At 51.6% G+C, this 12,828-nt stretch overlaps 1 protein-coding gene across 1 annotated transcript; it reads left to right on the top strand.

The window, feature by feature from the left end:
* The first annotated feature begins 3,080 nt into the window (after positions 1–3,080).
* Positions 3,081–8,500, top strand: MRPL1 (mitochondrial ribosomal protein L1). Its single transcript, XM_041459583.1, is given in 8 exon segments — positions 3,081–3,597; positions 3,723–3,831; positions 4,408–4,663; positions 4,841–4,932; positions 5,697–5,899; positions 6,289–6,389; positions 7,488–7,569; positions 8,240–8,500. Coding segments are annotated over 8 exon segments (1,041 nt in total). The 5' UTR covers positions 3,081–3,563; the 3' UTR covers positions 8,404–8,500.
* The last annotated feature ends 4,328 nt before the right edge of the window (positions 8,501–12,828 follow it).

Here is a 12,828-nt window from a genome sequence, read left to right as displayed (position 1 = left end):
GAAACTAAACTTTGCACAGGAAAACACCTATGGGCCGTTTACCCTGAGTTTTATCCGCCAATTAAATGCACAAACGAAATGAGAAAGAGCCCCTGTAGGAAGAGATAAAAGGGAATAAATTAAATTGTGCTGTACTTCAGCACTCAGAGCAGCCCCCGCTTTTAATAGTAAGAAGGGAACAAAACTGAAAGTGTTTAACGGGGTTTGCTTAGCAGGCAGCAGAGCACTGCAGAATTTCCACTGTTCTGTCAAGCCCAGCAGGCACACTGCAGGGCTTTTGGAGTCACCTCTGGAGGAGAGCTAATGCCCGGGCTGGAGCTCAAACACAAGTTCTGTTTGGGAGAGCCAAGGCTGGATCGTTATTCCAGAGCACGGAGCAGTGAGGTGTCAGCAGCGCACGCTCTCCGTCTCCTCCAGAGCCGAATTCTGGAATCAGGCTGGAAACACCTCCCTGGTGGGGAGGGAGCAGGGCTCTGTCCAGGACACCAGGTCAGGCTGTGGCACAGAGCAAAACTCCAGGCAGATCCAGCCTGGGTGTGCCGGGAGGCACCACAGCCGTGCCCGTGGATGCTGCCCTCCGGGACAGGGACGTGTGACAGAACCATTTCCCTGTTTTTCACAGGGAGAGCACAGAGATGAAATCCCTGTCAGGCCCTGCTCTGCCTTCACCAGAGCTCTCTGGCCCTCCAAAGGGGGATACAGGATGATACAATGATTCTAGGAATTCCCCCTGTTGTGAGGAGTAATATGCTATTTTTTTTTCTTTTTAAAAATAAACACGTAGCCATCATTTTCATCATCAGCCATGTCTGCACGCCGTGAACAACTCCTGGGTGGGTGTTTGCCCCTCTAGGTTAGCTCTGAGTTGTGGGGGAGCTTCACATTTCAATTGTCAGAAATTCCCTGCTTAACCAAGGCCGTGTAAAATCTTTATCAGCACGGCAACTCAGGAGAAGTCGTACCTCCCCAAAACAAATACTCAGCCTATTCAAAGTTTCCAAAAGGGCCCGATAAAAGCCACTGCTCTAAAGATTTCCAGAAGGTCAGATAAAACGTGGTGTGGCTGGGAGCAACAGAGCCCTCCACCACATCCAGCAGGAGCACTGCAGTTTAACAAGCGAGCCCCAGACTGTCACAAAACTCAGCGTTTAAGTGCTTGCTTTCCTTCAACGCCTGGGCTGGCAGCCCAGCTTTTATTGCAGGTGACACTCCTGTCATCCTCCTCCTCCTCCTCCTACGGAACTGCTGCGGAGAAACCCACGGAGAAACCAGCGGCAAAAGGCGGCCAGAGAGCAGCGTCTCCCCAAAACAGCCTGACCCCGAGCACCCCCTCGCCCCAAAGGCCGGGCCGAGATCCCAGCACGGCACGTGGAGGGGATTGGGGCCAAGCCTTGGCCCCGTGGCCGGAATTCACCCCAGGGACACGTACCACCCCACGGCCGGGATGAATCCCGGGGCTGAGGTTCACCTCCAGCCTGGGGTTCACCCCACGGCCGGGCTCTGCCCCTCGGCTGCGCTTCGTCCCACGCCTGAGCCTCACCTCACGGCCAGGGTTCACTCCGGGGCCCGGCCTCACCCCACCACCGGGATTAGCCCCAGGGGTTCACCCCACGGCCGGGACCCGTCCCCCCGTGCCCGGAACCGGCCCCACGAGCACGGCTCTCCCCACGGCTCCGCATCCCCTCGAGCAGCTCCGGCTCCGGCCGCAGCGCGGCCGCGGCCTCCGGGGCAGCCGCGCGGTGCCGATCGCCATCTCGCCGCGGCGGGGGCTCTGCCCGCACCCCCCGCACCCGCGGCCCGAGGAGCGGCGGCCGGGGCGCGCAGGGCGGAGGAGACGGGGGCGGGCGCGGGGAGGCGGCGGCGGGCGGTGCCGGGGCCGCGGCGGGGGGAGCGCGGGCACTCGCGGGGCCGTGTCAGCGCTCACGGGCGGGCGGCACGGGAGAACCTCCCGCCCCCTTTACTCCCTCTTTTTCCCATCCTTTTCCCATCCTTTTCCCCCTCGGTTTCGCGGCCGAGGACGCGGCTGTCACCGGTGGGAGAAGGATGAGGCCGCCTGGGAGTGCGGGGCGAACGGCGGGGGTTTGAGTGTTTTGGTATCTGGCGCCTTTGTTTCTCCTCCTCTGGGCACTGGGGTTTGATTCGGAGCCCTAGTGTCCTAGATCCTCGTGGGAGCAGGGAAGTGCAGGTAAAAAAGAAAAAAATAATAAAAAAGAGAGCACCGGGGAGAGCTAGGGAGTGTCTGAGGAAGCAACAAGCGGTCGGGGCAGCACAGGGAGGGACAAGACATCAGGCTCTGGGGTTTTTAATTAGAATTTTAATTTTCTGCTGCAGCTGCCCGAGCTGATGCTGGAGCCAAGAAGTTCATGGATGGCCGGAGAGCGGGAAGGGCCGCAGCGATGGAGCAGGGGGTGTTGGTAGGAAAGAGGCTTTGGGCAGAGTGAGGTGTTGGGGATGGCTGAGCGTTATCTGCCAGCCCGAAATCCGTGCTCCACGGCAGGCACCTGGTGGGTGAAAAGCCAGAGGCTCACGGGGGAATGAGGGAAGATGGCAAAGGATGCAGGTTACCTGCCGCAGGCGCGCATTGAACAGTCTCCTCTCACACCTCTGCAATGCCAAGTGCCCGTCCAAAATATTTACATCTCCCCCCTGGAGCTTTGAACAAATGGCTGCCACCCCTCAGCTGAGGCGTTTTAGCCGAGGAGGGTTCATTTTCCTCACATCACCGTGTCCATCCTTTCCCAGGACACTGAGCCGGGAGTTAGATGGGATGAGCACGGTTTTGTTGCGGTTTGTTTTGCACCGTGCCTGGTTTAAAAAATCCTTGCGCGCGGATCCATTGGGGAGTTTTCAGTCGCCGCGTAGCCCTGATTTAAAAACGCTTGGACACGCGTTGATTGGGGGAGACTACGGGGTTGCAGTGTTTTTAGTCAAGAGCACACCGGTGTGGAATAAAATCCCCATTTAAGCATTGCAGTTTGTGGTGTGGATCTGAACAAAGTCTTTGTAAGCGGATGCTGCTCCAGGACGGTGAATTAAGGCGTCTCTTTTCCCACCCAATCCGCAAGGGAATAGAGGTGAGATGGCAGCCGGAAAAATCTCTCTTTGGAATTACACGTGGCTTGCAGCAGGCACTGCTGAGCCACAGACAGGCGATGTTCTCCCACACAGAGCCGGGGCTGAGCGGGTGTAAACGCCTCCATGGCTGAGGGCCGCGGCCCTGGCTGCCCTCAGCAGCCGCCGCCATCTTGGTTCGGGGAAGGGGGACCAGTTCGGCCTGCAGCACCACGAAACAACCGCGGCTTCGCCCTAAGGCCCCTCTCAGGCCGCTGAAGAAGCGAGCTGGAGGCTTTTCACCAGCCGCGGGCAATGGGTCACCTCCCCCGGGGCAGCGGGCAGGCGCCGGAACCCGCGCACCCGCGGAACGCCAGGCCGGGGCAAGGCGGCTTGGGGGGACGGCGGTAGGTGGCGCGCCGCTAAAGCGCTGGGCCTGCCGGAACGTTTCTTCTCGGGGAGCGAGTTCCGCGGGGAAGGGTTGCGGCGGCGCACCAGGGCGGCTCGGCAAGATGGCGGCGCCCAGCTCCCGCTGCCTGTGGCGAGGTGAGGGGGCCGCGGTGAGGGAGTCACGGGCGCTGTCCCCGCGGCCCTGAGGGCTGGAGGGGGGACGCGGGGGCCTGTCCGGGTCGGGGGGCTTGTCTGAGGCGGTGTTTGCTGTCGCCCCGCAGCGCTGGCCCCGCGGTGCGGCTGGGCCCTCGCCGGGCTGGAGCAGCGCCTCGCCGTCCCCGCCGTGCCGAGCCCCGCCACAACCCGGCCCTACGCGGCGGCAGCAGCCAAGTGAGTGCGGGTCCGGCGTCCCGCGAGGTGCTGGAGGGGGGTTTGGTGTCCGCAGTGCGGGTTCGACAGCCGGCTGAGCCTCACGGGCTGCCGGAGGACAGGCTGCACTCGCAGGGAGTGTTTTCCGTGCTGATGGCACGGGGAAAGCGTGGCGCTGTGGTTTTGGGCTGTGCTTTTGCGGGGTGTAGCAGGGTTACATGTCAGCGTGAAAGCTGGTGAGCTCCTGGGGTCGGTTTCAAACCCTTCCCGTCCTTTAATTGGCTTTTCGTTGTTTAATTTGCCATGTCTGTAGTAACAGAGCGTGGCTGGGAGGAGCAAAAATCTACAGGAGAATGAAGTGTGCTCAAGTGCTGCAGGCTCTTTACAGAGAGGTGGAGTGTCCAATTATTATTTTAATATTCTTCTCCTCGCCTGGAGACCCTCTGAAAATAGCAAAATGAAAATAGGAAAATCAACTGATTGCAAAATGCCACGGGAGAGGGAGGAGGAAACCTTGCTTTATGAAATAAGACTGCCGTGAAGATAAGATAACTGCTGAGCTCACAACGTGCCTGGGGGGTTTATTTTTGCTCTCAGAGCTGCCCAAAAAGACGCCAAGAGGAGCAGGCAGGAGAAGGGGAAGGAGCCGGCCAGGGAGAAGCCCCTCCCTCGGAGGCGGCCGCTGATGAGCAAGCCCGTGGACGACGTGTACCTGACTTGGCTCTACAAGAGACCCTCCTACGGGCTGGAGCAGGCCGTGGCCATGCTCAAGAGGTTCCAGGAGCTGGACTTCACCCACCCCAAGCAGTTTGTCTACATCAACGTGTTCCTGGACATGGCTCTGCAGAAGAAGGTGGGGTGGCACCCCTGGAGGCTTTGGGTCTGTTTGCACTGAGGGCAGTCCCGTGCCTCCTTTGTGTTTTCTGCCTGTCATTTTGAGGGCACCAGCTGCCTGTGATGCTGTAGTTTACCCTCGAGTCTTAATTTCCTTTTGTTTGCTTTAATTTTATTTTTTTTTTGAACTTGCCAGAAAAAAGTGGATCCTTTTTCCAGCGGTGTCTCTCTTCCCCATCGCTTTACGGACGAGGTGAACAAGGTTTTGGTGTTCACAGAGGTGGGTGAGCCAGAATTCCTTCATTTTCCTGGGGTTTTGGTGTTCCCAGAAGTGGTTGAGCCAGAATTCCTTCATTTTCATTGAGTTTTGTTGCTCACAGAGGTGGTTGAGCCAGAATTCCTTAATTTTCATGGAGTTTTGTTGCTCACAGAGGTGGGTGAGCCAGAATTCCTTAATTTTCATGGGGTTTTGTTGCTCACAGAGGTGGGTGAAGCTGAATTCCTTTATTTTTATGGAATTTTGTTGCTCACAGAAGTGGGTGAGCCAGAATTCCTTCATTTTCCTGGAGTTTTGTTGCTCACAGAGGTGGGTGAGCCAGAATTCCTTAATTTTCCTGGGGTTTAGGTGTTCCCAGAAATGGGTGAGCCAGAATTCCTTAATTTTCCTGGGGTTTAGGTGTTCCCAGAAATGGGTGAGCCAGAATTCCTTAATTTTCCTGGGGTTTAGGTGTTCCCAGAAATGGGTGAGCCAGAATTCCTTAATTTTCCTGGGGTTTAGGTGTTCCCAGAAATGGGTGAGCCAGAATTCCTTAATTTTCCTGGGGTTTAGGTGTTCCCAGAAATGGGTGAGCCAGAATTCCTTAATTTTCATGGGGTTTTGGTGCTCACAGAGGAGGGTGAAGCTGAATTCCTTAATTTTCCTGGAGTTTTGATGTTCCCAGAGGTGGTTGAGCCAGAATTCTTTTTTCTTAAAGAATTGCATAAAAATCCCAGTTTCAGCAGGACTGGGGCCTGGGGAGGGGAAGAAGCCTGCACTGAGCTCTAGCTGGGAGGCAGCAGGCAGAGTGAGGGATGGATTTCTGTGCTTTTGGACCTTTTCATCCATCAGCTTCAGTGCAGTCAGTGGAACTGTGCTTGTTGCAGATCCTGGAGGATGAAATCCAGGCTGATTTCTACGTGGCTGTCCCTGCCATCATCCCCAAGCTCATCCCCCTGAGGAACAAACTGAAAAAGAAGTACCCCAGCACCAAGAGAAGTAAGGAGCAGTTCTTGGTTACGAGTGTTACCAGTTCCTGAGGGAGGTGGAGCCCTGGGATGGTTTTTTTTTCAGGCTGTGTGGTTACTTTGAGTGTTAGGCTGTGGCTTGTCTCAGCTCAAGGGAGCTTCAGGGATCCATTTTTTCCTGCCACAGGCAAATCTGGGGTAAGAACCCAGATAAATTTGCCCATTTTTGGGTGGGCAAGGAGGGAACAGAGAGACTGTTTCTGTGATCTCGCTTAGCACACCATTGTCCTGTCTCTGAAACTTCGTTTTGGCGTGGTGTTTGCCTTAATTAACAGATTGGATTATCTCTTTGCTGGTGCCACACCCCTCTGTGCTAATTAGCGTTGCTCAGACCACTTCTTTTGTTTGTTTTTTGAACAGATTCCCTGGGCAGTGACATTGCCAGGATGGTGCAGTTCTTCAGAGAATGTCACGAGTACTCGGTGCAGGACGAGAGTGTCATCAAGACAAGAATAGCCAGAGTAAGTGTGGGCAGAGCTCTTGCATTTTCTGCCCTGAGCAGAACTGTGGTATTCCAAGAGGGGGGAAAAAAACATCTTTTCAATCTGTTTCTCCAAGTTTTTGACCTTTTTTTTCAACTAATCTGTGAAGAAGATAGAATCCTGTCGTGTGGCATCATCAGCTGGTTTTAAACTTCTTGGGGTTTTTGGTTGTTTTGTTTTTTGTTGGTTTTATTTTTGGTAAATGAATAAAGTATAGGTTTGTAAGTCAATATTCACAGGAGAATCAAAAAGTCTTTGCTTTAACCAAATAATTAAAGACTTCTAATTTTGCTAACTGTAGTTCTGGACTGGAGCAGGAAGCAAGAACTGTTTGTGTTACCTGAAATGCAACATTAATTTTGGCTTATTTACTCATTTCGAGGGCCCTAAGCTCTGGGATTTTTTTGTTTTTTGTTTTCCTTCTGGTTTGTGTCTTTGTAATCCTGCCTGATGTTTGGTGTTCCTCTAACTGAGGGTGGCACAGGCAGGGAAAGGTAGGAAATGCCTGAAGCTTTGCCTGGCAGTGTTGGAGACAAATAGGTGTGCATCCACAAGGATTTACTGTGGGAAGCTTGGAAGGAAGGTTTGGAAGCTGGCATCTTCCTTTGAATATGAAAACTGTTTTGTCTGAGCATTACCTGTCCTCATCATGGAGCTGATGAGTTGGTTCTTTTGATTGATTTCATTCTGTTCCACTCCTAATGCCCTCAGTTCTGGGTGTTGATGCATTTTGTGGCCTTTGACAGCTGCTGCTCGAGGCTTCTTTCCCCAGCTCCTTAATTTTAATGAGGTTTTGGTTGGTTTTTTAAGAGTTTTCAGCCCTGGAGGCTGCAGGTTGTTACAGAGCCCTGGGAATTTCATGTCCTGAGTGGAAGCAGGGAGAAGAGTGAGCAAATCAGCTTTTGGATAAGGCTGTTAATGGGATTTGTCACTCCTTCCCAGGGAACACAGACAAAGGAAACCTATCCAAACGCAGGATAAACACAAACACCAGCTCCAGGCCTCACCATGACTGTAAAATAACCATAAAATATAAAATAAAATAACCATGACTAACTTGGCACTGTCCCTTTGCAGCTGGATATGCCCACTGAGCACATCATTGCCAACCTGAGAGCAATCATCCACGACATCTGCACCTTCAAGCCCTCCAATTTTGGTAAGGTTTGTTCAGGCTGCAGCAAACCCAAGCTGGGAGATGGGTGTTCTTTACTGGGTTGTCATGCAGTTACCTTGCTGCTCTCCAAATATCTCTTAAAATTCCTGCCCCTCCAAGGGAAAAGCTGGTTCTTTCTTTCCTTATATTCCTTAGCAAAAGGAATAGTGAAGTCAACTTTAAGCAGAGGGCACCTGCATAGCTGGAGAGGAGATGGTGGTTTATGAAATAATTTTAGGGAAGGAGCTTTGTGTAAGCTACAGTCCCATTTTTTGGTGTTGGTACTTGCTTAATGTCTGCCTGAAGAATGGTCTTGTCCCTCTCCCAGTGGTCAGCTCACAGTAGCTGCAGAGACCAGACCATGAAAAGCCAAGTGCACATGCCTTGAGAAGCCCAAATAAAAACTACAAGGGGTTGCCTGACTTTAAATATAAAGTAAATGCAGAAAGGGCTGATTTTTTAAATTAATTTAAATCAATGTACATCAGCCCAGTTTACTGAGGATTAGCTTTTCTGCTCTGAGCAGCTTTTTTAAAATTTTATTTGGAGTGTCAAGCCTGATTCTTGTGGTCTTCTTTTACTGGCTTGGTGGCAAAATTTCCTGGGAGCAGTCAGCCTGGAGAGCTGGGAAGGGGTGGAGTGACCAGTTTGGTGCTGCCCTTTGTCTCCCTAGATCCCATTGTGCAGAGGTTGGTGATCAGATCCTCCACCAGTGAAGGCTTGCTGCTGAACCTCGATGGAATCCTGCCTCAGGTGGAGAAAGCAGAAGAAAAAGAGGAAGAAAATGCAGCTGATGAGGACCAGCAAAAACCTGTCCAGGAATCCCTTGGTACCTGATGTGTTTTCCTCGTGGACCTGGCGCTGGAGCTGGGGAGGCAAACGGTCTCACTCAAATCGTGCTCTGTGAGAACAAAAAATAAATGGAACTCGTGGATTTCGTGTCTGAATTGGGTGTGACGTTGTCACGAGCAGGAGCCTGTTGTCAGAACCGAGCAGATGTTTTTCCCTAAGGAAGAACGGGATGTGTTTTTTGGGGGGGGCGGCGAGCGTGCGGCTTGCTCCGGTGTGTTTTCCTCGCCTGGTTTTTTGGAACGCCAGCTGCAGAGCCGGCTCTTTCCCGGTGTTTTCCGCTTTCCTTCCAGGAGATGGCGCTCCCGCCCTTCCCGCCCGTGTAGGAATTCCTCCTGGAGTGGTATTTTTGGGGGGGCTCTGTTGCTGAACACGTGTTTGTAAAGCTGCACCCCGAAATGTAAGAAGGTCCAAGAAAGGACTGGCTGTTTACAACAAGGATGAGCTGGTCCAAATCTGGCAAGGTTTAAATCATTCCTATTATTGGAGGTGGGCCTCCTTTTTCCAGGAGTTACTGGGATCTGTCTGCATGGAAATTATTTTAGTTCCCATCAGAAGCATTTGGTTGCTGTCAGTCAGGGTGACCAATTCCTGTCAGGCCACGCTGATTATTTTGGTTGTTTGGGGTTCTTTGCTCAGAGTTTGATCCAAAAAAACCCTTTAAGGTGTGTATAGGAAGGTTTCACACTGACTTAATGGACTTTGCATGTTGTCAGTGGGAAAAGCAATGCCAGTGCACTGGAATATCTTTATTTCTAAGGAATTACACATGTAAGGGGTATTATGAGGCATTCCAGTGGTTGTGTGTGTTGTTTGTGGCCCAAAAGGAGCAATCTGAATATGAGTGACCTGTTGGTGTGGAAAACCCAAGGCTGTGATGTTCTCTCCACAGATTTCTGTGTCTTTTCCCTGTTCTCTTGGCTTGTTTCCAAGACTTCACTGTCCATTTTGGGAAAAGATAGGCCTGCCCTCTTTGATGGGTGGATTTTAAAAAGAAAAAGTGATGCTTAAGCATAAATGCACAGGTGAGCTTAAATCAGAAGCTCTCAGACTGCTGAGTGTGCTCTCAGAGAATAAAAGCACAGAATAATAAATGTTCCTGCAGGAATCTGCACTTGGAAAATCCCAGAACTGTGGGGACACAGGGAATCTGGGCCTCTGGAGGTCAGGTGGGCAAGAGAAGCAGCGGATGGGCTCAGCAAGTTTTCAGGTGCAGTTCTGAACTGGTGTTACTGATGGCTGAAGGAATATTGCCCCTGGGCTGTGCCATGCTGAACAAGCTGTTGAGTGCCTTGGGACTTCTTTTTATCCTGGAATGCTGGATTGACACGAGGTGGGGAGAGAGATGGAAAGGAGAAAGACAACATGAGATGATCACTCTTTAATGAGCTCAGTCCTCAAACATGCAGAGCGGGACTTGTGGTTCTTGGGCCTTAGAAATCCCTTTAATTGTCCCACTGAGCTGCTGGCTTCTGGAAGCCACTGTGGGATGGAGAGAGGCAGTGCTGCAGCACCTCCAGCCCTGCAGATGATGGATGATGGCTTTTAGCTTTGTTTTATCTGGACCTGCTGTTGGTTTAGCTAAGCTGGCAGTCAGGCTCTCAGGCTTCGTGAAACACGCGGAAACATTTGCCCAAAGAAGGGAGAAGTTGTGCTGGCAGCCTGTGTGCAGCTGTGGGGGCTGCAGGGTTTGGGCTGACCCTCAGCCTCAACCTGGGCTTGTGGGGGAATTCGTGGCACTCCAAAAAAAGCTGGAATTTCCGTGGGTCAAGCTGAGTTCACGGGGTTTGTGCTGGGAGTTCTGCCACAGCTGGAGGAGCAGGGCAGGCATGTGGCAGCTGCCACCAGGGGTGACAGGTTTTTAGTGCTGTGATGGGTGTTCTGAGTGATTAAATATGATTTTACTAGCCATGTTCTGCAATGCCATTGGTCCTGGCAGACTGTGGGAGAGGCTAATGCTGTAGCCAAAGATCTGTCCATGTGGGAAAACTTGGATTGACTGAAATAGGACAGAGAGGGGGGAAAAAAGCTTTAGAGGCCGACTAAAAACACTGTTAGGGATAAACATAATTCTTCCCCAAGCAGTTATTTCTGTCAGTGCCTCAGCTTGCAGGTGTCTAGAGGCTTCATCCCACCAGGATACGAAGGGAGAAGTGTCAGTGTGTCCCCTGCAGGACTGCTTGGAAAACAAGAGGAAAATGCCAGTCTTCCCAAACTGCCAGGTACTGGGAGATGCTGGGTTGAGGTCACACGTGGTGACAATGCCACGTCGTTTTTGTGGACTATTCTCATGGATTTTAAAAAGGCTTATTAAAAACATTGTGAAAAAACCCAGTTAAAAGCTGGAAAAATAACTGTCAGGTGTTCTGGAAGTGGGGAATGCAGATGAGAACTCCTTCACTTGCCAGAGATGGATCCTTCTCAGAGCCATGTTTCTCCAGCTGCTCTGTGCAAGGCTGAGCCAGCACATGCCCATCTTTCCAGGAACACAAGGCATGTCTGGCTCCATTCCTTTCAGCCAGGGATTTGCCAAGTGGAGGAATGGCTCTTTCACACCAACTTGCAGAAAACTGACCTCTACCTAGAGGTTTGATTAAAAAAAAGGAGGCTAAAAGTGGTTTATTTCTACAGCCCCAGTGACTTTTTTGTGCCATTATTTCCAAGATCTGTGGCAGCAGCTGACAGCTGCATCAGTGCTTTGCAAGTTGTGCCCTTCGAGCTTTCAGCCTGTGAACTATCTCATATTTCTCCTGAGAGAGTCTGAAGCTTGTTTTATAATTTTATTTGCTGCTCATCTGTAAGCAGACTCAGAACAGAAATGCTGCTTTTGGGTTAAACAGGATGCGAGGGACAAAACTTTACCAAACTTGGAATTCCTGAAAATTTCAAGCTTTTTGCACCGAGTGCAAAACTTGAGAAATGCTGGCAATGAGTATTTGCTAGAGGGAAAATCTGAAAAATTATCTAAGTTATGGGTCTGGAGTTCTGACTTTTAACAGGGTCTTGGGAGCAGTGTTGTGAGAAGAGCAGGAAGGAAGGCAGGAGAAATGGGGAGGAGGAGGCTGTAGATGAACTAGGGAAACAAGTTTTCAAAGCCTAAAGAACAGCAGCAGGACAACACAAATGGTTAAAAGATGGAATTGACACATTTATATCAAGTTACTGACCCCTCTATGTGCTTGGCTTTAATTATTTTCACCTGTTCTTTCTTGCTGGTGTTCCTTTGAGTTTGGTGACGTTGTCCAGAGTTTCACCTGAGGAATTAGAAGGGACCTGGGGCTTGTGTGGTTTTTTTTTGCTGTGGGAATTCCAGCACAATGATTAAAGGCACACAGTCCTGGGGAGGGGAAAAAAAAAAAAACAAACCAGAAAATCTGACCTCCAACTGGGAGTTGAACATGGTAGTGTTCATGAGGAAGTGAATCAAAGCTGAGCAGATGGAGTTACCACGGGGAATTGTTATCAAATTGAGCTGCCATCGTTGCATTTAATCAGGCAAGCAGGAGATGAAGGCAGCAGCAGCAGCCCAGCCCCTGTGCAAGCCACTGCTGTGTGGGAACTGGGATGCTGCTATGAAGCAGGAACGCTGAAATTGGTAGGAAAAAAAAAACCCCATTTCATTCACAGGCTAGTAAAAATAAACTCCCTTTCCGAGTTCGTTTTAATTTGGGGCTGGGAATGGCTGTAACTTCAAATTTGGGCTGTTTTTCTTTATCCTGTGACTTTCAGGAGCCAAACTTTCATTTGGAAACGTTGGCTCCGAGATGTGTTGAGTGTGCAGTGCTGGAGTGGTGACACGGGAAGCTTTTCTTGAATGGACTTAGTACTGTGTGTGTGTGTGGAAGTGCTTAAAGCAAGAAAACACTGTAAGGGCAGCAGTTGAACTTGAGTTTCTGATGGGTTTTTCTTTTAGTTTGAGTGCTTGAGATCTCGTCTTTAACTCTTACTTGGATTTGCTCTAGGAAGAAAGAGCAAAGCAGCAGCCGTGCCACGAAGAAATGGACATGGAAATAGACCAGGCTTTGATACTTGCTGTCACAATCCTACAACCCGACACCCAAAACACAACAAATCAGAGGCTTCCAACCCCGGCGAGAGGGTGACCTCTCCCTTCCAGCCACCGGCATGGATCAAATCAGTGGGGTCACATCCAACACAAACACGTTTGCTTTCCCTAATCCCCGCACGGCTGCGGGATTACCGGGGGCTGCTCCATCCCCAGGGGAGGAGAAACCACAATCCTCTGCCCGCCCGGGCGCAAGGGGAACAGGAGAGGGAGGAGGAGGAGGAGAGGCTCGGGTGCCGGGAGGAAGGAGGGCGCAGCGCTGCCCGGGGCGGGGCGGGGGGCGGGCGGGCTGCGGCGCGGAGCTGCCCCTTTGTCTGCGGGCCAAGTTTGGCGGCGGGGCGGGGGCC

This window comes from Pyrgilauda ruficollis, unplaced genomic scaffold, assembly GCF_017590135.1.
Source record: "Pyrgilauda ruficollis isolate IOZ18807 unplaced genomic scaffold, ASM1759013v1 scaffold139, whole genome shotgun sequence".
In the NCBI taxonomy this organism is placed as follows: Eukaryota; Metazoa; Chordata; class Aves; order Passeriformes; family Passeridae; genus Pyrgilauda; species Pyrgilauda ruficollis.
This window is presented reverse-complemented; position numbering and strand designations above follow the sequence as displayed.